Here is a 23419-nt window from a genome sequence, read left to right on the forward strand (position 1 = left end):
CTCCAGACACCGACAAGATGAGCAGGACGTGGTCACGGGGAGAAGGGAAGAAAGCTCGATTTCTCAAGCTCAGGGCCCGGAGGGTTCCCAGGGTGCCGTACAGGAATGAGACCCTGCAGAGAACACAGCTGACGGGCTCCTGGGCTGAGGAGCCAAGAACCACAGGACTAAATAGCAAGGAGAGAGAGCTGCCCAGGAGGGGTGATCCACCTCTGAGCTACATCCCAGCCTTATTTTATATTTATTTATTTATTTATTTATTTATTTATTTATTTATTTATTTTTGAGGTGGAACCCAGGGGCATTCTACCTCCGAGCTAAGCCCCCAGCCCTTTTTTTTTTTTTTCTGGGTCTGGAGATGGAACCCAGGGGCATTTGACCGAGCTACACTCCCTGCCCTATTTTTTATTCTTTATTTTTGAAACAGGGTCTCAGTAAGTTGTGGAGGGCAGAACTAAGTAGCTGAGGCTGTCCGCGAACCGCGATTCTCAGGTTTCAGCCTCCCGAATGCTGGGATTACAAGCGTGTGCCACCACGCCGGCTCCTATATTTTATTATTTACTTTGAAACAGGGTTTCACTGAGTTGCAAAGGGCCTCACTAAGTAGCTGAGGCAGTCTGCGAACCACGATCCTCCTGTCTCAGCCTTCCAAGTACTGGGATTACAAGCGTGCGCCACCATGCCCAGCTCCCAGCCTTATTTTATTTTTATTCGGAAACAGTATCTTGCTAGGTTGCTGAAGGCCTCACTAAATTGCTGAGGCTGGTCTCGAACCTGCCATCCTCCGGTCTCAGCCTCCCAAGTACTGAGATTACAGGATGTGCCACCAGGCCCCACTCTGTCCACTGATTTCGATCAGTGAATTCATGTGAGGAAACAGCCCCAGGCCAGAGAAAGAACCACCAGAAAGGATTCTACAGCCAAGCACAGTGGGTCACACCTGCAAGCCCGGTAACGCAGAAGGCGGAGGCAGGAGGACCTCGGATTTGAAGTCAGCTTGGGCAGCTTAGTGAGACTCTGTATCAAAATAAAGAGTATAAAAAGGCTGAGTGAGCCGGGCGTGGTGGCGCACTGTGGTGGCACATACTTGGAACCCCAGCGCTTGGGAGGCTGAGACAGGAGGATCCCACGGCCAGGGAGGGTGTTTGTGGGGCAATCAATCTAGCCACATCCATCAAAACATAGTGACCCAGGAATTGTTCTCCAAGGAATTTGCCCCAGACACCCAGACAAAGGCTCTGGCCTTAGCTGCTCAAGGGGCAGCCTTTGCCTTTATGACAAATGGGCGGGATATGAGTGTCCCTCAGAGGAGATAAGACAGGACAGCCCCAGAGTGCAGGCGGTAGAAGGCACCTGCAGGGCTGTGGGTGCAGATAAGGAACTTGCATGTTTGTTAGAGACAGCCAGAGAGCCCCAACCCTGGGAAGCAGCTCTCTCAGGTGTAAACAAATAAAACAGAGCCCCCCAGGCAACAGCTCTAGCAGTTGCTGCCACTAGGCTGTTCCTCCAGCAATTAAGCAGAATTACCATGCGACCCAACAATTCCCCTTCTGGATACAGACCCAAGAGAATCAGAAGCGGGGCCTCCTGGGGATCCTTGCACACTCAGGATCACAACAGCTTATTCACAACAGCCAGAAGGAGGGGCGCTAGATGCAAAGGCGCACACCTGTAATCCCAGTACTTGGGAGGCTGAGACAGGAGAATCGCAGATTCAAAGCCAGCCTCAGCACTTTAGAGAGGCCCTCTGCAACTTAAGAGACCGGGTTTCAAAAGATAAATTGCACCTGGGCTTGATTCGCTTGTAATCCCAGTATTCAGGAGGCTGAGACATGAGGATCGCAGTTCGGGACAGCCTCAGCTACTTAGTGAGGCCCTTTGCAACTCAGCGAGACACTGTTTCAAAATAAATAATATAAAATAGGGCTGGGAGCCTGGCGTGGTGGCGGTGTGGTGGCGGTGGCGCACACTTGTAATCCCAGCACTTGGGAGGCTGAGACAGGAGGATCGCACAGATTCGAAGCCAGTCTCAGCTACTTAGTGAGGCTCTCAGCAACTTAGTGAGACCCTGTTTCCAAATAAAGTATAAAATAGGTCTGGGAGTATAGCCCAGAGGTAGAAAGCCTCTGGGTTCCACCCCCAGTACCACCAAAAAAAAAAAAAAAACAAAAAAAAAGAAAATAGGGCTAGGAGTGTAGCTCAGAGGTAGAATGCCCCTGGGTTCCATCTCCAGTACCACAAAAATAAATAAATAAAAATAAAAATTGCCCAGGCTGGCCTCAAACTTGCAATCCTCCTGCCTCAGGTTCCAAACCAGCTGGGATAGCCGGGCGTGGTGGCGCACGCTTGTAATCCCCGCCCTTGGGAGGCTGAGACAGGAGGATCGCACAGGTTTGAAGCCAGCCTCAGCTACTTAGTGAGGCTCTCAGCAACGTAGTGAGACCGTTTCCAAATAAAACATAAACTAAGTCTGAGGGTACATATAGCCCAGAGGTAGAAAGCCCCTGGCTTCTACCCCCAGTACCACCAAAAAAAAAAACAACAAAAAAAAAAACAGCTGGGAGTATAACCTGGAGGTAGAAAGCCTCTAGGTTCCCTCCCCAGTACCACAAAAAAAAAAAAAATTGGGCTAGGGGTGTAGCTGGGAGCCTCCCAAGTGTTGGGATTACAAGCATACGTCACCACGCCCGGCCTTATCCTTTATTTTGAAACAGGGTCTTACTAAGTTGTGGAGGGTCTCACTAAGTAGCTGAGGCTGGCTGCAAACCCTGGTCCTCCTGTCTCAGCCTCCCGAATGCTGGGATTACAGGCATGTGCCACCACACCTGGCTCCTATTTTACTCTTTATTCTGAAACAGGGTCTCACTAAGTTGCAGAAGGCCTAAGTAGCTGAGGCTCGGAGGCACACCTGTGATCCTCCTGCATCAGCCTCCCAAGTACTGAGATTACAAGTGTGTGCCACCGTGCCTGGCTGATCTTAATTTTTTAAAATAATAACAGTAATGATAATATCATTATTAAGGAAATCCGGAGCTTGACTCTCTCTGGAAGGCAGGTCCTCTTCTTCCCCCTTTCCCAGTGGTCAGGAGGTCAGTCCCAGGGAGGCAGAGGGGTATGCTGACCCCCCTCCCCATCTCCTCCTGGCCTCCTCCTCACTGCTGGCTGGGAGGAGCTCCCCGCACTGGGCCCCTCTCAGGGGCTCAAATTTCAGTCTTGCCTACCCCTGGGGCCTGGGGTCCGGAGACCCCATCTGTTCCCTTCCACGTTCACTGGCCCCAGGGGTCTCAGAGCCTTCCCCATTCAGACACTTGGTGCCTGTGCCTCAGAGGGGCCAGCACCCCAACAGCCCCATTGCTCCTTCAGAAACACTGAAGAGACAGAAATATGGAAATTGCAGGGCAGCACGTGGGAATCTAGTATGACTCTGTTTCCAAATAAAGAAATACAGTCAGGCTTGGTGGTACAGGCTACTTTCCCAGTACTTGGGAAGCTGCGATAGGCAGATTACAGGCTCCTTAGCAACTTAGAAAGGGCTGGGAGTATAGCTCAGTGGTAGAGTGTGTCTGGGTTCAATCCCCAGTGGTTGTGTGTGTGTGTCTGTCTGTCACACACACACACACACACACACACACACACACACACACACAAAACACAGAGTCCTTCGGAACTACTGAACCCCTTCCCAGCCTCACCAATTTTATAACCCCCCCCCCCAAAAAAAAAAAAAAAAAAACGTTTGAGGGGCTGGGTGTGGTGATGCATGCTTGTAATCCCAGTATTTGGCAGCCTGAGACAGGCAGGTCACACATATTCAGGCCGGCCTCGGCAATTTAGGAGGCCCTCGGCAACTCAGCAAGATCTTATTTCTTTTTGTGTGTGTAGTACTGCAGATGGAACCCAGAGGCATTCTACCTCTGGGCTACATCCCAGCCATGTTTGGAAACAAGGTTTTGCTAAATTTCTTAGAGGAGTTGAGGTTGATGCGTTTCACTACTTGCTGAGGCTGTCCTCAAACCTGCAGTCCTCCCGTCTCAGCCTCCCAAGTACTGGGATTATAGGCATGTGCCACCATGCCCAGCTGCAAGATCCTGTTTCAAAATAAAAAATAAGAGAGCCGGGCGTGGTGGCACATGCTTGTAATCCCTGCACTTGGGAGGCTGAGACGGAGGGATGGTGCAGGTTCGGAGCCAGGCTCAGCTGGTTTAAGAGACCCTGTTTCCAAGTAAAAAATAAAAAATAGGTCTGGAAGTGTAGTCCGGAGGTAGAAGGCCCCTGGGTTCCATCCCCAGTACCACTAATAAATAAGAAAGGGCTGGGGGTGTAGCTTAGAGATTTAATGTCCCTGGACTTAGTCCCTAGTACCCCCCCCAAAAAAAAAAGGTAGGAAGGAGGAAGGAAGGAAGGAAGGAAGGAAGGAAAGAAGGAAGGAAGGAAGGGGGAAAAAGAAAAGGATCATGAGGTTGGAAACCAGCTTCAGCAATTTAGCAAAAACATTTTTTCTGCTGGAGCGCAGTGCTGCATGCTTGTAATCCCGGCATTTGGGAGGCTGAGACAAGAGGATCACTGTTCAAGGCCAGCCTCAGCTACTTAGTGAGGCCCTTTGCAACTCAGTGAGACCGTGTTTCAAAATAAATAATAAAAAATAGGACTGGGGTATAGCTTGGAGGTAGAACGCCCCTGGGTTCCATCCGCAGTACCACAAAAATAAACAAATAAATAAAAATAAAAATAGCCGGGCGTGGTGGCACACGCTTGTAATCCCAGCATTCATGGGGTGGACACAGAAGGATCGCTGTTCATAGACAGCCTCAGCTACTTAGCAAAGCTCTTTGCAACTCAGTGAGACCATGTTTCAAAAATTTAAAAATAGCCGGGCGTGGTGGCGCTCAGTTGTAATCCCTGCACTTGGGAGGCTGAGACAGGAAGATCAAAGCCAGCCTCAGCTACTTAGTGAGGCTCTTAGAAACTTACTGAGACCCTGTTTCCAAATAAAAATATAAAATAGGTTTGGGAGTATAGCTTGGAGGTAGAAAGCCTCTGGGTTCCACCCCCAGTACCACCAAAAAAATAAAATAAAAATAAAAATAAATAAAAATAAAAATAAGGGTGGGAGTGTAACTCAGAGGTAGAATGCTCCTGGGTTCAATCCTCAGTGCTACTAAATACATGAATAATATAAATAAATAAAGCTGGAGACCCCCAAACACCCACATTCTTCACTGAACGCAGACTCCTCACCCTCTACTGACAGGTGCTGGTATTTTTTCCTGTCATGTAGGTCAGAGACCCGGCTGGTCCTAAGTTGAGCTCCTCCTCTCTGGGAACTCCTCAGAGAACCCTTTCCCAGTGACAGTCTCCAGAGTCACAGCAGTTGGGGCTGTAGCTCCTGTTCCTGGGTGTGTGTGTGTGTGTGTGTGTGTGTGTGTGTTCATGTCCTGTGTCTGTGCATGCACCCCTGCCTCCGCACACACGCCCTTGTGCACATGTATTTGCACATGCGCGGGCCCATTTGCACGTCACCTGCGTGTGTCTGTGCCTTGGGCCTGCCCCTGTGAACGCAACCTCTAAGGGAGCAGTTGATTCTGTCAGTGGAGGAGCTGGAAGCCCCACCCCAGGAGCCCCTGAACATGTCCCCACACAAGGGACCCGTAGGAGGGGAAGGGCCAGGAAATGGGGAGCACGGGGCCCAGGAACAAGTCTGCTGGTCTCTGCCATACTGCAGAGTGCCCACCAGTCTCCCTTCTCCCCAGGAGGCCCTTCCCTCCATGCGGCCCGGGCCCCCAAGTTCGGGCCTCTCCGGGATTTCACCAGCCTCTCCCTACTATCAGCCCATGCTTAAGCCCGTCCCTCTACCCAGGGGACTTTTCTATTTTTTCCTGGGGCCCTATCCAAGGTCCCCTAGAGAATTCACTTTGGCCCTCCCTCACATAGGAACCTGCATCTCCCGTCTGCCCCGGCCTCCCCATCTTGCCCTGAGCCCTGCACCACAGCCACGTGGTAGCTCCCACTTCCGCAGAATGAAGGAATTCAGAATCGGCTGGTGGCTCCAGGATTGGGGGACGCGACCCCACGGGAGCCTCGGCGGAAACCGGGGACCTCCTACCCCCTCCTCCCCCAGCGCGGGCCTCCACCGTGGCTGGGACTTTGGCTCGGTTAATTCATCTGTCCCTCCATGTCACTGAGGATTTTCTGGCTTCCAGCCTGGCTTCGATGGGGCGGGGCCGCCGGGGGCCCCCTCGGGGCCAACATTCCTTTGTGGCTGCCACCTGCTCCTGTCAATCTAGCGACTCCCCGCCCCCAGGGACCGCCAATCACATCGCGGGCTTCCGCGCTTCGTCATCAGCAGCCAATCAGCGCCTCTTCTGCCCGCTCCCTCGCCCTCCGCCCACGGATGCCCTGCGCTCCATCCTCCGCCCGCGAGGGTGTACCTCTGCCCTGCGACTAAGTTTCTCTCTAAAACGGAACCCTAGGGATGCTCCGGGGTGAACTGATACACAAAGGGCCCAGCCCCCGCCCCTCCGGAGTCTGCCCAACAGAGGTCGGGCAGCGCCGGGGAAGGGTGGGCTCGGGCTCCGGGTGCCCTGGGCGGCAGTCAGCAGCACTTTCTCCCTCCGAGGCCCGAGTTTAGCCCACCCCGCTGACCCCTCCAGGGCCCGACCAAGCTGTCCTCAGTAACTGTGGGATGTAGAAGGCCTGGAGCCTCGATCACACAAAGCCCCTAGTCATTAGAGAAGGGGCGTCTCCAGGTCAATGGACCTGTTCACCAATGGTGAAGGTATTATTTTGAAACGTTCTCGCCAGGCGTGGTTGCACTGGCTTGTAATCCTAGCATTTGGGAGACAGGAGGATCGCGGTTTGTGGACAGCCTCAGCTATTACTTAGTGAAGCCCTGCTTCAAAATAAAGACTAAAAAATAGGGCTGGGGGTGTAAATCGGAGGTAGATTGCTTCTGGGTTCCATCCCCAATACAGATAAAAAACAAACAAAAAAAACCCACCTCACTAAATTGCTGAGGCTAGATTCCAATCTGCAATCCTCCTGTCTCAGCCTCCCAAATACTGGGATTAGAGGCTTGCACGACTATGCAAGGTCCTTTAACCCACACTTTTATATAATCAGCCTTCCCGACACACCCACCTGCCATGCACTTCTGTGCAAGGTCTCCTTAATAGTAATGGTGGCCCTGCAGGCTGGAGCTAGTCAGCTTTCTGCAGAGCTCCTGTGGTATGCGCTCAGGCCACAGGGAGTTGGGGGCTCCTGGGGAGACTAGAGGCTGAACAAGTGTCTGCCCCCTCTGGCACGCTGGTCAAGTGGTTCCTGGCCCCAGAGCTCGCCCCCTCTTCCAGGTCTCCCCCAGGCCTGCCCATCTCCCAAGACACACAGGCTGGCCCCAGCTGCAGACTCGCAGTATTTTATTTTGCTCTTTCCAGTTTGAAGCTACTATCATGGACGTTTAGTTATACAAATGACACTTACAAAAAATAAAAGACCAAGACACCCGGAATGAGATGCACGTGGTGGTGGAGGAGCTGTCGGGGTGGGGTGGTGGGGCCTGGGCCTGAGGCTGGCCCCAGAGATCTCAGCTGAGGGGGCCGCCTGGCTTCACCCTGCCCAGGAGACCCGAGGTGTCCGGTCAGACATGGAGCACCAATCGTGGCAGGGCGCTGGCTGAGGCAGAAGGGAGGGGCCAGCTTGGGAAGTGGGGGCAAGTGCCCAAGATCCCCAAGACCACTCATCACTACAACCAGGCTTGCCCAGCTGCCTCCAGCGGGAACATTAAACAACAAAAAAATACTGATTTGGTCGTTTTCTGTTTCCAGTCAAGCCAGGGTGAAAGGAAAGAGACAGGAGCAGGGTGTCCCCCACCCCCAAATGTGCAGGGGCAAACAGAACAGCCTACTTGGAACAGAGGCTGCCTTCCAGCTGTGACCCAGAAAAACCAGGGCAAGTCTGGGCCCAGCTCTTGGTTCGGCCCCACCCAAAGGCTGCCCTCCTGGTGCAGGGGGGCAGATGGTGTCCCGGCGAGGGCCCCCCAGGCCCCTGGGTGGGGAGAGGGTGTCAGGAGGGGGCAGGGATTTCCAGTCGCCCACACCCAGTGGCTTTCCCGGGCGGCACTTCTCCTGGGCTACTACCCCTCGGGGAATAAGGCTCAGAGTCGTCTGAGGTCAGAAGAAAGAGGTGCCAGCCTCACCCCATGGCAGAGAAGAGGGCAGAGGGACCTGAAATCTCTCCAGGAAATGGGCTGCAGCCACTGACCCCTCAGGAGCAGGGACAGGGGAGTCATCAGGGGACAGCGGGGAAGGGGACTGTTTCCCCTAGGGCTTCCAGTTTAAAAGGCCAGGGGCGCGCCACCCGCCACAGGGCTGCCTGGAGGAGAGGGTTAGCAGGAGGGACTGGAGGCGCCGCCCAGGAAGGGGCAGGGCAGGGCCCTAGTACTCCCAGAGCGAGGCGGGGTCCAGGGTCTCAGCGCAGGCCTTCAGGACCCCGGCATGGTCCCCCTTCAGGTAGCGCCCACCCGACTTGATGGCCACCTTGTTATAGTCGCAGAACTCAAAAAAGAAGTCCACGGGGACGTCGCTGCTGCTGGTGACGGAGGAGTCGCTGCCCACTGTCCAGTACTTGCCCGTGGAGTCTGAGGAGCAAGACACCGTGAAGTTCTACCCCCGCTCATCCACCCTCCCGCCCCGCCCAGTGCCCACCCTGCATGGCTCTCCCTCCCCTTTTTCGATTTTTATTGTTGTTCTGGGGGTTGAACCCAGGGCATTCTATTTTATCTCTGAGCTACAGCCCCAGCCCTATTTTTTTTTTCTAATTATTTGCTTTAAAATAGGGTTTCACTGAGTTGCGGAGGGCCTCACTAAGTAGCTGAGGCTGGCTGTGAACCGCCATCCTCCTGACTCAGCCTCCCAAATGCGGGGATTACAAGTGTGCGCCACCATGCCTGGCTACCCTATCTTGAGACAGAGTCTCACTAAGTTGCTGAGGCTGGCCTCAAACCTACAATCCTCCTGTCAGCCTCCCATGTGCTAGGATTACAGGATGCTCCATAGTCCTCTGCTTCCTCCTCCTCTCAAGGGCTAACATTCCCCCTCTCACCTGCGTCTAGAACCAAGTCGGGTCCCTATGCCCTCAATCCCCTCCTGCCCATGTTGGACACACAAACAGGTTCTGAATCCAACTCAGCAGCTTGGAGTTGGGGGTCCCCCCACCCTGCGTTTCGATTCCTTAGCTACAGTATGTCCAGCTCACCGTCCACCTTCATTGTCTCTGATAAGATGGGGAAGGGTGGTTCCCCGCCTGCTGCATCCCCATCCATCACCCCGGAAGCCTGGCATAGCCCTGCACCATGCCCCAGGGTGGCCAGGCTGAGCCCAAGCCAGGGCCAGGCAGGGCTGGGGTGCTCCCTGCAGCCCCGACAGCAACCCCCAAGCCTAGGGGTCCCAGTGCAGCACCATCCTAGAACCTGCCTTTGATGTTGTAGGCGCCATCATTGAACTCGAGCTGGAAGACATCGTAGTTGGAGCGGTTGGCATCCAGAGTGCCGGTGACCTTGCGGCAGCCGATGAAGCCGTGCTCCCCGCGGAAGACAATGATGGGGCGGTTGATGAGCTTCATGAGGAACAGCTCCGCGTCCCCTGTCCAGGGATGAGGGGGCAGTGAGCCTCAGGATGGCAGGCGGGTGGGGGGCTGGGACAACCAGGGTGTGGCTCGGCGAGGGAAGGCCTGGGGAGGGGTCACACAGCTGCAATAGGGTAAGCTGGGGGGCGGGGCCAGCAAGTGACTACCCTCCAGGAGGATGTGAGGGCAGCACTAGGGCCCCAGAGGCTCGGGGGGTACACCCACTGGCGGCTACCTGCTGTCTCCACAGAGGCGGCCAGCTGCCCATTCTTCTTGGCGGTCACAAATTTGCCATTGGACGCTCGCAGCGTGATGCGCCGATCACGCCACTCGATGTCAAAGTAGCAGCTGGCATTCCTGGGGGGAGGTGGGGACAAGGTCAGGGGCTGCCTGGACCCCATGGGCAGGGCCAGCCTGGAGAGCGAGCAGGGTGACAGGCACGACACTCACTTGGTGGACGCGGTGGACTGCACGCCCCCGGTGGCCGTCAGCGTCCAGTACTTGCCCGTGTGAGTGCGGAAGGCGCACTTTTTGGTGTCGCGATCGATCTCCAGCTGGAAGGTCTCCTGGTCGGTCTCTTCATCCTGATTTGCCGACAGATCCATCCCTGTGGAGAGGGAGACCTCCGCTGATACAGGATCCCCGTGCCCAAGTTCCGGCTGACCCACAGCCCACCCTCACCTTCTAGTACAGGGAGGCGCAGCAGGGGTGGCAAACAGGACCCAGGTAGTGAGACCCAGCAGGTCAAGGGCCAAGGCTGGCACAGCCCCTTTTACCTTGCTTTCTCTAACTACAAAAGTAATACTTGCCTGGTGTGCTGGTACACATATGTAATTCCAGTACCTGGGAGGCTGAGAGGAGGATCATAAGTTTGAGGCCAGCTGTGGCAATATAGAGAGCCTGTCTCAAAATAAATAAAAAATGGGGCATGATGGCACACACCTGTAAGCTGAGTACTTGGGAGGCTTGAGACAGGAGGATCATAGGTGTGTGTGGTAAGCCTCAGCAACTTAGTGAGACCCTGTTACCAAATAAAGTATAAAATAGGTCTGGGAGAATAGCCCAGAGGTAGAAAAGCCCCTAGGTTCCACCCCCAGTACCACTAAATAAATAAAATATAAAAACAAGGCAGAGCAACCCTTGGGTTCAATCCCCAATACAAAAAAAAAAAAAAAAAAAAAAAAAGCATGCCAGGTAGGGTGGTGCATGCCTGTAATCCTTGGGAGGCTGACCTAAAAAGGATATCAGGTTCGCAACCAGCCTCAGCTACTTAGCGAGGCTCTCAGCAACTTAATGAGACCCTGTTTCAAAACAAAAAATAAGATGGGCGTGGCGGCGCAGAATTGTAATTGCCAGGCTTGGGAGGTAGAGACAGGAGGACTGCGCAGGTTCAAAGCCAGCCTCGCTGGCGTAAGAGACCCTGTTTCCAAATAAAAATATAAAATAGGCCTAGTAGTTTAGCCTGGAGGTAGAAGGATTTCCAGAAACCCCAGTACCACCAAAAAAAAAAAAAAAAAAAGGAGAAGAAAAATAGAGCTGGGGGTATAGCTCAGAGATAGCATGCCAGTTGAATCCCCAGTAGTGCAGAAAGAAAAAAGAAAAGAGAAAGAAAGAGCCAAATACTGGGATTACAGGCCTGTAATCCCAGTACTTGGGCAGCTAAGACAGGAGAATTCCAAGTTCAAAGCCAGTCTTGGTGGCAATTCAGCAAGGCTCGCTGCAACTTAGCAAGACACCCCACCCCTTTTATTTTCTGTACTGGAGATTGAACCCAGAGGAACTGTACCTCCGGTCTACACTCTCAGCCCAATTTTATTTCTTATTTAGAAACAGGGTCTCACTAGGTTGCTGAGAGCCTCATTAAATTTCAGAGGCTGGCTTGGAATCTGTGACCCTCCTGTCTCAGCCTCCCAAATACTGGGATTATAAGCATGCACCACCACACCTGGCTGCAAGACCTTGTTTCTAAATAAAAAATAAAATAGGAATGAGGGCATAGCTCAGAGGTAGAATGCCCCTGGGGTGCAATCCCTAGTACCACAAAATAGATAATAAGTAATAAGGGTGGAAGGTGTAGCCCAGAGGTACAGTGCCCTGGGTTCAATCCTCTGTGCAGGGGAAAAAAAGAAGTAAAACCTTTGAACCAACCAACCACAAAGGCATTATTGATCCAAGTAGGAGAACCCTGGCTGGTGTTAATATATGTTGTGGTTGTATAACAAACGACCTCTTTTTTTTTTTTTGGTACAGATGGAAGTATTTCAGGATAAAACGCCCTGGTGTCAGGGATTTGCTTTAAATACACCCAAAACCATCACATACAGGCACAGATGGAGCTGTTTGGGCAGAACACCGCCTCTGGCGGGGTGGGGGTGGGATATGTGGGTTCATTCTTCCTGCTTCCGTGCATGTGTGAAAATTAAAAGAGTAAAACCTAAGTTCTTTCAGAAGATTCAGAAAACTCATAAAAGCATAAAAATAAAGCCATACAGTCTCTGCCCCTCGCTGCAGGCCGCTGAACACCAAGCATCCCCTCCTTTCTCATGTATAAGCGTGCTGTTACCCACGTGCGCGTGCATGCTCTGCGCTAGAGTGTGAGCCATTTCCTGCATTAAGTCTGTACAGGTTCCCACAACACAAAATAATCTGATGTGACGGATCCCTTAGCAAGGCACTGTCCCCTTCCCACCCTGCAGTGCCATGCCTTTGTTGATTCCGCTGGCTAAACCTGAAGTGGGGTCCCTGGTCCCAACACTACAAATTCCCCATTCCCCAAGTGCCTGGACTCTCAAAACTGCAGTTCCAGCCCTAGGCCAGATACCGGGAACTGGTTGCCTGGTAGGCCTATGCTCATTTGGAGATCTTGGTAAAGCAGGCATACAGGCGGTGGGTGGCAGGCACCCGCCAAAGAGAGAAGGCTGACAGGGAGGAAGCTGGCACCAGGACGACCCACCTTTAGTTCACAGGGCTGAGAGGGTTCAAGGGCAGCACCCTAACCCTACCCAACCCAACGTCAGTACCGGGTGGTAGAGTCCCTCACCCCCACTTCACAAAGAGCCTAAGAGGTGGCATGTCCTTGTTCCAAGGTCACATGGTGGAATAATAACAGATCTGGGGGTTCTCAGGAAGTGGGGGCAGACCCCCTAGCGACACCCTCCTCCCCCACCCAGCTTTCTAGTTGTGGCCCAGCCCCACTGAGAACATCTGGGGCCCCATCTGGGCTCCTTTGCCCACCCCAGACACTGGTGGTAACTGAAACCCCAGAGATGCACAGGAGGATGGGATGGGTCAGCAGGGGGTGGTCACCCCCAGGGAGCACACTCTGAGCTGGGGTCCCTCCTTGCTCAGACCACAAGTGCAGACCTGCCCCGCCCCACCGCAAAGGCCCAGAGGCTGCTGGAACCTTCAGGACATCCGGCCCCTCAGCCCATCCAGAAAGAGGGTGCTTGTCTGCAGGCAGGGCAAGCGCTGAGTCAGCAAAGCCAGGCAAGCTGGCAGGACAGCCACGCCCCGGGACCACGCCCCTGCTCCGGAAAGCTGCGGGGCCACCTGCCCAGTGTGTGGAGACCAGGAAGGCAGGAAGGAAACAGATCAGAGGAAGTACTTCAGGACCACCCTAACAGCTCGACAGACAGGACTGGGATTCAGGGGAAGGAAGCCAACTCCCCAGCAGCCTGGACCCAGGGATCAGAAGGCAGCACCACCACAGGCACCCACCCAGGTGGCAGGACCCTTCTCCAGGCTGGAGGCTATGGCTTGGGTGGAGCTCAGAGGCTGAGCACCCCAACACCTCAAAGAAGTCAGTGCATGAAACTTGCTGTCTGAGCCTTTTGTAGCCACTAATAATATCTCATCAGCTTTAATGCCTCCAGGAACTCCGTAAAATTAACATCGTCCTCCAGGACAGAGGAAAACAGGGAGGCAGGCAGCTGAGGCCACTTGCCCCGGGGCCACAAGACTGCCATCTGCTCAAGTCCTCAGACTCTACCTGCCTGTTGTATCCAGTCCTTTGAAGGTCTGACAGTACTGGAAGGCCTGGCACTCCTGGGTGAGTGCTCTCGCCAAACTCTGCCTCAGTTTCCCTACCTGCCAAAGGGTCCAGTCTCTATTCTGCTAGGAAGGTGAAAGGATTCAAGGGTCTAGTGCCAAGTAGAAAGCTGGGCGTGGTGGCGCACGCTTGTAATCCCCGCGCTTGGGAGGCTGAGACAGGAGGATCGCGCAGGTTCGAAGCCAGCTTCAGCTAGTGCCAAGTAGATACCAGCTCCTCCCGCCCCAGCAGGAAGGGGTGGGGGAATATGAGCTATATCCCCCACCTCCATCCAGCAGGGCCCCACCAAGGCCCCAGTCAGCAGAGAAAGGCCCCACTTGGCCTTGGAGCCTCTAATTGGAGCTGCGTTACTATGGGAACCGGTTTTCTGTGGGATTTTTCTTTTCATCAGCACAGAGCACAGAAAACCTGAGTCACAGGCTCAAAGGAGCCCGCAACAACGACGCATCCTGTGCCTCCTCCAGGGAGCCCTGGGCTCCTGCCTGTCCTCCATCCTGACTCCTTGCTCCCAGCCACTCTCTGGGATGGCTCAGAGGAGGCACCCCCTCCCTGCTTCCCGCCCTCCTAGGCCCCCAGGCCCCTCAAGGTCTTAGCAGGTCCCTAACTCTCCTGGCTTGTCCAAAATAAGAAACCCTCCCCAACCCAGTCCTGGCTTGGGGAAGGTCCTGTAATCCTACCTGGCCTTATCTCATCTCCCTCCTTCATCTCTCCAAAGTGATCACTGCAAAGCCCTCTTGTACTCTTAGGCAAGCCATTGGATGCCTGAAGGGGCAAACTCTTCCAATATCTTGCAAATGAGGGGCCTGGGCGGGCCAGGGTGCATCAGGAGCCAGGCTGCAGACCAGCTCCAGGGCCTGGCGTGGAGCCCCAGAAGCCAGTGGCCAGAGGCTGTGAGACCTGATGGACCGTGTGGTGAAGCCTAGTCTGGGGTCTAAGTGGAGCAGCACAGGGGAGGATCCTGAGCAGGAGGGATCCGCCCGGACACGGGAGTGTGGGGAACAGAACCGTCTCTGATGAGTGGCCTCCTCCCAGGAACAGTCCGCAGAGGGAAGCTGCGTGCTTCACAAGCGGGGAAACTGAGCTTGGAGAGGGGGAGGTAGCTTCTGCAGGGAGCACCCCGCCCCCACAGGCCCGCAGGGATGACTCACATCCTCCTCCTTCCTGGCCGGCTTTCCCAACATGTGCTGCACAGGCCTGCCACGAAGGCCAGTCCAAGATGGCCTCTGCAGACACGCCCCTGCCCAGGCCCCTCCATTCCACCCCAGGAAGCCCTTGGGGGTTGTGTTGACATGGGGCTGGGATGAGAACCCCAAGACTGGAGGCCTCTGGAAGCCAGACCTGGGACCCCAAGCCCCCTCCCCCAGCTTTGTGTCCCTTTAAACTCCTCAATGAGCTAGCGTGGCCAGACTCCAATTCCTGGCTCTTCTGCCCTCTCATCCTGAATCACAACTGTGGCGCCCCCAGTGAGCTTCACTAGACCAAGGGCATCTGCCTGGGCTCGCCAAAAACACCCCCAGGTTCCCTGCTCCTCCCTGGCCCCAAGGACCAGGGTCACCAGCTCCTGCCTCATCTTCCCCAGGGCAGCAGGCCTGTCTCCTCTGGAGAAGCGGCCCAGGCGGCTGGCCTACAGTTCCCTCCAGCCCCATTTCCCACCCTCACGAGCTGCTTCTTCCCACAGTCTGGGAAGTGCTGGGTGCCCTCCTGCCACAGGGCCCTTGCACAGGCGGTACCCTCTAACCGTCCACACTCTTGTAGCAAGCTACCTTCTACTCAGCCTCCAGGCCAGCTTCAGTGTCTTCCTCAGAAAGATCACCCCTCCATATAATCTGGGACACTCACCCTGTACCCAGTGTTTTCCTTTGCATGTCTTCATGTCCCCAAAACATGTTGTTTTCATTCAGTCTCGGCACAGACTCAATGTTTGCTCCACAGGTGGAAATTTTGACCCACCCCAAAGTGTGTAACTTCTGTCACATTTGGGGGGGTGGCTTGGGGAGGGTCCAGAAAAGAGCCCATTCTGGAGTCAAATAAAACCAGATGCGCCTGCTCCTTGCTTGCTGTGTGACCTAGGGCAAGCCGCTCCACCTCTCTAGGCCTTAATTCAGCAAACTCGGGCCCCACCCAGGTCTCCACCTTCACCCCCACTGCCACTGGGGTCTGGCCTTCCTCCAGAACCCACAACCAAGAGGATGGCCATGAGCTCCCTGCACTGGAAGAGAAAGAGGCCACTGACTGGGCTCTCCGCCAGGTATATCCTGCCTGAGGTCCGATTTCCCATCCAGGGGAGCAAAATCCTCGCAGGCCTCTCCAGGAAGCCTCTAGCTGCAAACTGCCTCTTGGCAAAGGAGAGGAGCAGGCGCCAGAAGGAAGCGAGGCCGCCGAGGGGGAGGATCTGAGAAAGAAGGCAAAGAGGGGGGCTCTCTGCGGGCGCTCAGACCGGTCGAAAACGGCCGGACTGAGGGAGGCCTCGAGGGGTCGGATCCAGTTGCAGCCAGTTGTTTCCTTTGGGGAGGGATCCATTCCAGGGTAGGGACTTCCCAGGGGAGCCGGGCTAGGGTCGCCCGGCGCGCGCCGAGGCCGCCCTCGGACGCCCGCAGCGCCGGGTTTGGGAGGCGCGCGCAAACCGGAGTGCCTGGCTCCCCGCCTCGCGTGCCACGCCGCCCGCCCGCCGCAACGCGAGGAGGCGGGCCGCCTCCCGGGGCGCTTCGGGATGGGACACAGCGCCTGGACAGCGCCCGGGGGCGGCGCCGGGGCTTCCTCCGCAGGGGGGACCCGCCGCAGCCGATCCCCTCCCCCGCACCGCTGCATCTGGTTTTCCCATCTGCAGAGACCAAGCAGGACAAAGGGGGAAAGGGAGGGCCCAGCCGAGGCGACCCGCCCCCCTGCTCACAAAGGCCGCGGCCTCCAGCGCGGGGCCGGAGAGGGAGGAGGGGCTGGGGGGAGGGAAGGGCAGACACTCCCGGCGCCCCCACCCCAGCAGGGGCCGACCGGGCGGGGCAGCCCGGGAGGCAGAGGTACAGGCCAGGCGCGCCAGGAGACCGACGCCCACCCCGCTGGGATCAAATGCCCCGCCAGCCTCCCCTACCTCGCCAGCGACAGGCGTAGGGGGAGGGGGAGGTCCTAAGCCGGTGGCGACTGTCGCCTTCGCCCTCGAGCTACAGGCCCGCCTAAGGAAGTGGGTGAGAGGGCCCCTTCCCCAAGAGCTGGGACCGCGGGGTGGAGGCATCAGCGCGCCTTAGGAGAACCCAGGTTGGGCGAAGGTGGTACCCACGGGTAGTCTCTGCACTGGGCCTAGGAGGACCCCAGGGTGGGGGGTGGGCAGCGGCGCCCGAGGACGGACCCGGCCCCACCCCGCGCCCCCTCCTCCCGGCGGGAGCGCGCGCGCCCGGCGGCGGGGCGGGGCGGGGGGCCCGAGCGCCTAGTGGGGGCCCACCGGGCGCCGGGGATTAGAGCGGCGCCGCCGGCCGGCCGGCGAGAAAGGGCGGGAGGCCGCCGGAAGGGTGCGGGTGGGGTGCGCTTTTGTGCGCCGGCCCCGAGGCGCGGGGCAGCTCCCCACTCACCCTGGCGCGTGGACACGTTCCTCTCGTTGGCCGCCTGCAGCACCACCTGGGCGCAGCTCTGCTCCAGCGCGAAGAGCTCGTCCTTGCCCACCTTGGTGGCCTTGCCCGCCTTGAGCGTGCCGCTGGGCCCCGACGGCGCCAGGTAGCGGCCCTCGCAGTCGCGGAAGGCCACCTTGCCCGAGCGGAACTCCAGCGTGTAGCCCGTGGCGGGCTCGGGGCGCGCCACCAGGCGCCCGTCGTGGCGCAGGAAGCGGTGGTCGGCCGTCTGCACGCTGTAGCGCTGGTCCTGGAAGGCCAGCGTGATGAGCGAGTCGACGCCCCAGGGCACGTCGCGGTCCACGGCGATCTCGTCGGCCGGCCGCGCGCTCAGGTGCGCGTAGCGCTTGCGGGTCAGGCTGTAGATGTTGACCTGCGGGTGCATGGCGATGTGCACGCTCCACTTCTCGGCCGGCGACGCCGTCTGCGCGAAGCACGACAGGCGGTCCTCGGTGCCGCCGAAGTAGCGCCGGTGCGCCTCGGACTGCAGCGACCAGCGGCCGTCGTCGTGCGCCACGATGAGGAAGCGGCAGTCGGCGCCCGGCGCCTCGGCCTCGCAGGTCACGTTGCCGTCCTTGTCGGCCGCCAGGTAGCGGCCCAGGTGGCTGCGCAGGCACACGGCCGCGCTGCCCGCCTCGTCGGGCGGCTGCTCCAGCGTCCAGATCTGCTTCTTCTTCAGGCTGCTGGCCGACGCGTTCACCTTGAACCCGAACGCCTCGGCCGTCAGGTACTTGTTGCCGCAGTTGATGAGGCCGAACTGGATCTGCACCGCCTCGGCGGTGCCGTTGGCGGTCATGGTGGCGGCGCGGCCCGGGAGGTGGGTGGCGGTGCCCTCGGCGGCGCCCCGGCTCCTTTGTTCGGCGGCCGCGTCCCGCGCGTCCCCTCCGCAGCGCTCCACAAAGCCGGCCCGCCGCGCCCGCCGCTTTATAGGCGGGGTGACGTCACGCCGAGGCCCCGCCCCCGGCTCGGCCGGGAGGGCGCGGGGCGCCGGCGGGCTCTGCGGCGGGCGCGCGGCCCGGGGGGCGCGGGCGCGGCTCGGCCCTCCTCCTCCGCCGCCGCCGCCCGCTCCCCGGGGCCTCGCCCGGGCTCCTGCCCCCCTCGCTCTCCGCCTCGCCCCTCGAACGACCCCCGCCCTAAAGCTGGAGGGGAGAAAGGAGCAGCCGGATGGGAAGTGACATTAGGGTGTGGGGCGCCCCAGGAGGTAGCCTTCAGACGGGGCCTTGGGTAGCCGGAGACTGGTAGAAGCAGGCTGGGAGCCCAGAGGGCTCGGTGGGGACCAGGTCCGGCCAGGAACTGCCCAGGGGTCTGCAGATCCCAACCGATCGCAGCGTGGCCATCCCCAGCAGACTCTGGGCCCCTGAGGCTTCCCTCCAGGGCCACTGCCCCTGAAGGACACTCATCCCAGAAGTCCACGTGAGAGTGGCGGCGTCAGTGGCTACGGTCCCCATTCCGGCCATACAGTCACCGGCCTCTGGTCTACGGAGCAGGGCAGGAATTACCGCCCTCTGTCAATGAGAGGGATCAAAGAGATTGGACAGAGTGGCTCATGCCGGTAACCCTACTACTTGGGGAGCTGAGACAGAAGGATCGCAGGTTCGTGGTCAGCCTCAGCTACTTAGTGAAACCCTCCACGACTTAGACTTTGTGTCTTTGTGTGTGTGTGTGTGTGTGTGTGTGTGTGTGTGTGTGTGTGTGTATGGCAGAGGGTGTAGCCATATATATATGTAAATGTCCCTGGGTTCAATCCCCAGTTCCACAAAAAAATTAAATAAATAAATAAATGGGGAGAGAGAGATTGGGTAGGCCTGGGCCAGTACAACCCAGCAGGGCAGAGCCCAGGTCTCTGTGCCTTCCATGCCCCACCCAAGGCCCCAACTTAAGAGGGTATGACGCTGATTGAAGCCCTATCCTGCAAGACCCTAGTACTCCATCCTCCTCCTCACTCAAAAGGGACATTCCCTACAAACACCACCTCCCACCACCCCATCTAGAAACACTTCCCCTTTCTGAGACTTTTTCTGGGACATTCCCCACATGCCAAGCAGGCCCATGGAATGCCAGCATCACCACAAGCTGCCCACAGGATCTCCCAGCTCAGGCGGGGATACTGAGCTGGCCGCTCCCAAAGACTTCGCCCCTTGCTCGGCAGCTGGCCTGGCCTTGCCTCCAGAAACACTTTCAGGGATTGTTCAGGAGGAGGGTCACCTCACCACGGTTCAGTGAGGATACTGGCAAAGTCTTGAGCCACAGTCCAGGATGCCTGCAGTATCCCCTCCCATAGAGCCTATCCCACCGCCGGAAAATCAGAAGTCTCTCTTTTTTTTTTTAAATAAATTTTTATTGGCGCATTGTAGTCATACATCTTAATGGGATTTAAAAAAAAAAAAAAAAAACTTGTGGAAGCCGGGCATGGTGGCGCACGCTTGTAATCCCGGCGCTTGGGAGGCTGAGACAGGAGGATCGCACAGGTTTGAAGCCAGCCTCAGCTACTTAGGCTCTCAGCAACTTAGTGAGACCCTGTTTCCAAATAAAATATAAAACAGGTCTGGGAGTATAGCCCGGAGGTAGAAAGCCTCTGGGTTCCACCCTCAGTACCACACACACACACACACACACACACAACTTGTGAAGATATACATGCACACATCACCCAATCAGCCCTTACCCAATCCCTAACCCCTTCCCTCCTTCTCAAAAGCTTGGCTTCCTGATTGACTTTGATACATTTAAATACATCATGTGCTTTCTTTTTTTGTTTTTTGTTTTGTTGTGGTACTGGGGGTGGAACCCAGAGGCTTTCTACCTCCGGGCTATACTTCCAGACCTTTTTTATATTTTATTTGGAAACAGGGTCTCACTAAGTTGCTGAGAGCCTCACTAAGTAGCTGAGGCTGGCTTCGAACCTGTGCGATCCTCCCGTCTCAGCCTCCCAAGCGCGGGGATTACAAGTGTGCGCCACCACGCCCGGCCACCTCATGTGCTTTAGAGAGTTTCCCTCTTCCCCCTTCCCATCCCCGCAGATAGGTCACTTTAAATGATCCTTCATCTCTTCTAGAGCTCCTCCTGTTACCCATTTCTCCCTAGTTCTCGCACATTAGGGAAAGCATCTGACTTCTTTTTTGTGACATTTCACTGTAAATGCTATAATTTTGTTCTCCCTTATGGCTGGGCAAAATCCCATTGTGTGCACATCCCATGCAAGTGTCTCCTTCTGAGATCATCTAATGCGCCAGGCAGACCCAGCCCTGGAACCCAGCGGAACCCACTGGCTGCGACCTGAGCCAGTCACTTAATCTCTCTCAGCCTCTATTTCCTTTTTGGTAAAAGAGATACCAAATCTCCCAACTCAAGGAGATCTGAGAGTCCCCGGAGGCATAGAATTCAGTCAGCCACTGCCCCTTACCACCCTCAAACCCCACCCAGTGCCCAGAAGGCCTTTCGCCTAGAAGGAGACACCAAACCTCTGGTCTGCTTCTGAGGCTCAGAGGAGAGAGGTTGAATAACTACCGCTGGGGCATAGCGAAGACTGGCAGTGGGCAGGGGATGCTGAGAGCTGCCTGCTAGGGTCAGGGCTGATAGCACATGCTCCCTGGGCTGGAGCTCCCACCCTGGCCTGGCCTGGGGTCCCCTCCTGCAGCCCTGCACCCTGGAGGCCTGCCAGGGGCTGTGGCTGAGTCTCGGGGCTCTCGCCTCTTGGTCAAGCCTGGGCAGAGGCAGAAGGTCCCGACCTTCCCAGGCAAAGCCTGCTCAGGGCAGAAAAGACTGGAGAGGCAGCCTGGGGTCCCTCACTGGGCTACCTTGTTCAACCCAATTTTAGAGATTTTTATTTTTAATTTTTGTCTCGAAAAGAGGCATAAAGGCTGGGCGTGGTGGCACATACCTGTAATCCCAGTACTTGGATCAAGAGGATCGTAGCTGTTTGTTTGTTTGTTTATTTGTTTTTGTGTGTGTATGTGGTACTGGGGATGCAATTCAGGGGTATTCTACCTCCAACCTACATCCCCAGCCCTATTTTTTATTTTATTTTATTTATTTATTTTTTTTTTTGGTGGTACTGGGAGTGGGATCCAGGGGCTTTTATACCCCCGGGCTATACTCCCAGACCTATTTTATATTTTATTTGGAAACAGGGTCTCACTAAGTTGCTAAGAGCTTCACTCAGCAGCTGAGGCTGGTTTTGAACCTGTGCGATCCTCCTGTCTCTGCCTCCCAAGTGCTGGGATTACAAGTGTGCACCACCGCCAGGCGTGGTGGGCATGCTTGTAATCCCCGTGCTTGGGAGGCGGAGACAGGAGGATTGCGCTGGTTTGGAGCCAGCCTTGCTGGTTTAAGAGACTCTGTTTCCACATAAAAATATTAAAAAATAGGTCTAGGAGTGTAGCCCGTGGGAGTGTAGCCCGGAGGTAGAAGGGCTTCCAGGAACCCCAGTACCACCAAAAAAAAAAAAAAGTGTGTACCACCACATCCGGCTCTTTATTTTTATTTTAATTTTTGGTGGACCTTGGGTTCCTGGAAACCCTTCTACCTCCAGGCTACACTCCCAGACCTATTTTTATATATTTTTTTAATTTGTAAACAGGGTCTCTTAAGCCAGAGAGGCTGGCTCCGAACCAGCGCAATCCTCCTGTCTCTGCCTCCCAAGCGTGGGGATTACAAGCGTGTGCCACCACAACAGGCAGCTTATTTTTATTTTGAAACAAGGTCTCACTGAGTTGCAAAGGGCCTCATTAAGTAGTAGCTGAGGCTGTCCATGAACCGCCATCCTCCTGTCTCAGCCTCTCAAATGCTGCAATTACAAGAGTGCATCATCACACCTGGCTCAGGATCACAGTTTTGAGGCCAGTTTACAGTAACCTAGTGAGACTCTGTTTCAAAATTTAAAAAAAAAGAGTTGGGCATGGTGGTGCACACTTGGTAATCCCAGTACTTGGGAGGCTGAGACAGGAGGATCTGGGTTTGCAGCCAGCCTTAGCTACTTAGTGAGACTCCCCACAACTTAGTGAGACCCTGTTTCAAAATGAAGAATAAGCCGGGTGTGGTGGTACATGATTGTAATCCAGCATTTGGAAGGCTCAGACAAGGAGGATCGGGGTTTGCAGACAGCCTCAGAGCTCCAGGTGTGCTGTGATGCCGGACAGCACACCTGTAATCCTAGTACTTGGGAGGCTGAGACAGGAAGATCACAGGTTTCAGACTAACCTTGGCAATGTAGCAAGACTTTTTCAAAATAAAATCAGGCTGGGGGGGGGGTGACTCAGAGATAAAATGCCTCGGGATTCAATTCCTAGTAACACACACACAAACACACACAAAGATGTTATACAAATGAACCTGGTCTGAGGTAGTCCTGGACTGTGGGCTCAGGGTTCACACCCAGAGCATCTTTGGCAAACCAGGACAAGCCGGTGGCTCTGCTGAACAAGCAGTCAAACCTGCGCCTGGCGTGGGTCAGAGCTCAGGAAGTGCCAACTTCGTGATTATTCACTTAACAAGCCTGACTGGAGGAGGGTCATGTAAGAAATTTAGGATCAATCCAGGCGTGTGTGGGTGGGGGGGCGAGGCTTTGTGCTTTCTGGCCATTGGTTGAATAAGTGAACACTGATTGGAGCGATGGGGCGAGGGCCATAGAGGGGGCCTTGGATTCCCCCACTGGACAAGTCCAAGCCAAGTGAACAAAGATGTTGGGGAAAATCCATCCTGGGACTTGCGGGTGAGGTCATCTGTGGTCAGCACACGAAGAATCAACATTAATTTCAACAAATGTGGAACCGAAGCCTTGATTATTCTTTCATTTTTTTCTTCCAAATAGACAATACATTCGCCTAGTTCAAATATGAAAAAAGACTTTCATCTACCCGTTTCCCACCCCACCCTCCAGGATTGTGGTTAGAGTTGGTGCTCCTGTCTCCTTTTTTTGTTTTTGATTTTCTTTTCACAATATCAAAGACTGGGGTGGTGAATTGGCTCGAACCACCCCCCCATGCCATTTGCATGGGGCTGTAACTATCTTCTGTATTTCTATCTTTAAAATAAACTTCTTTAAATATATATATATATATACATACATACATACATACATACATACATACATATATATATATATATATATATATATATATATATATATATATCAAAGACTGAACCCAGCAGTGCTCGG

General features: G+C 55.5%; 1 protein-coding gene across 1 annotated transcript; it reads right to left on the bottom strand.

The window, feature by feature from the left end:
• Positions 1-8278: 8278 nt before the first annotated feature.
• Positions 8279-18058, bottom strand: FSCN1 (fascin actin-bundling protein 1; the record flags this gene model as incomplete). The annotated part of the gene is made up of 5 exons (XM_080702379.1): positions 8279-8632; positions 9468-9635; positions 9854-9975; positions 10069-10225; positions 17227-18058. The coding sequence occupies 5 exons, from the start codon at positions 18056-18058 to the stop codon at positions 8430-8432; spliced, it is 1482 nt and encodes a 493-aa protein (XP_080558505.1). The 3' UTR covers positions 8279-8429.
• Between the last annotated feature and the right edge of the window lie 5361 nt (positions 18059-23419).

This window comes from Muscardinus avellanarius, assembly GCF_963383645.1.
Source record: "Muscardinus avellanarius genome assembly, chromosome: 10".
NCBI classification, from domain to species: domain Eukaryota; kingdom Metazoa; phylum Chordata; class Mammalia; order Rodentia; family Gliridae; genus Muscardinus; species Muscardinus avellanarius.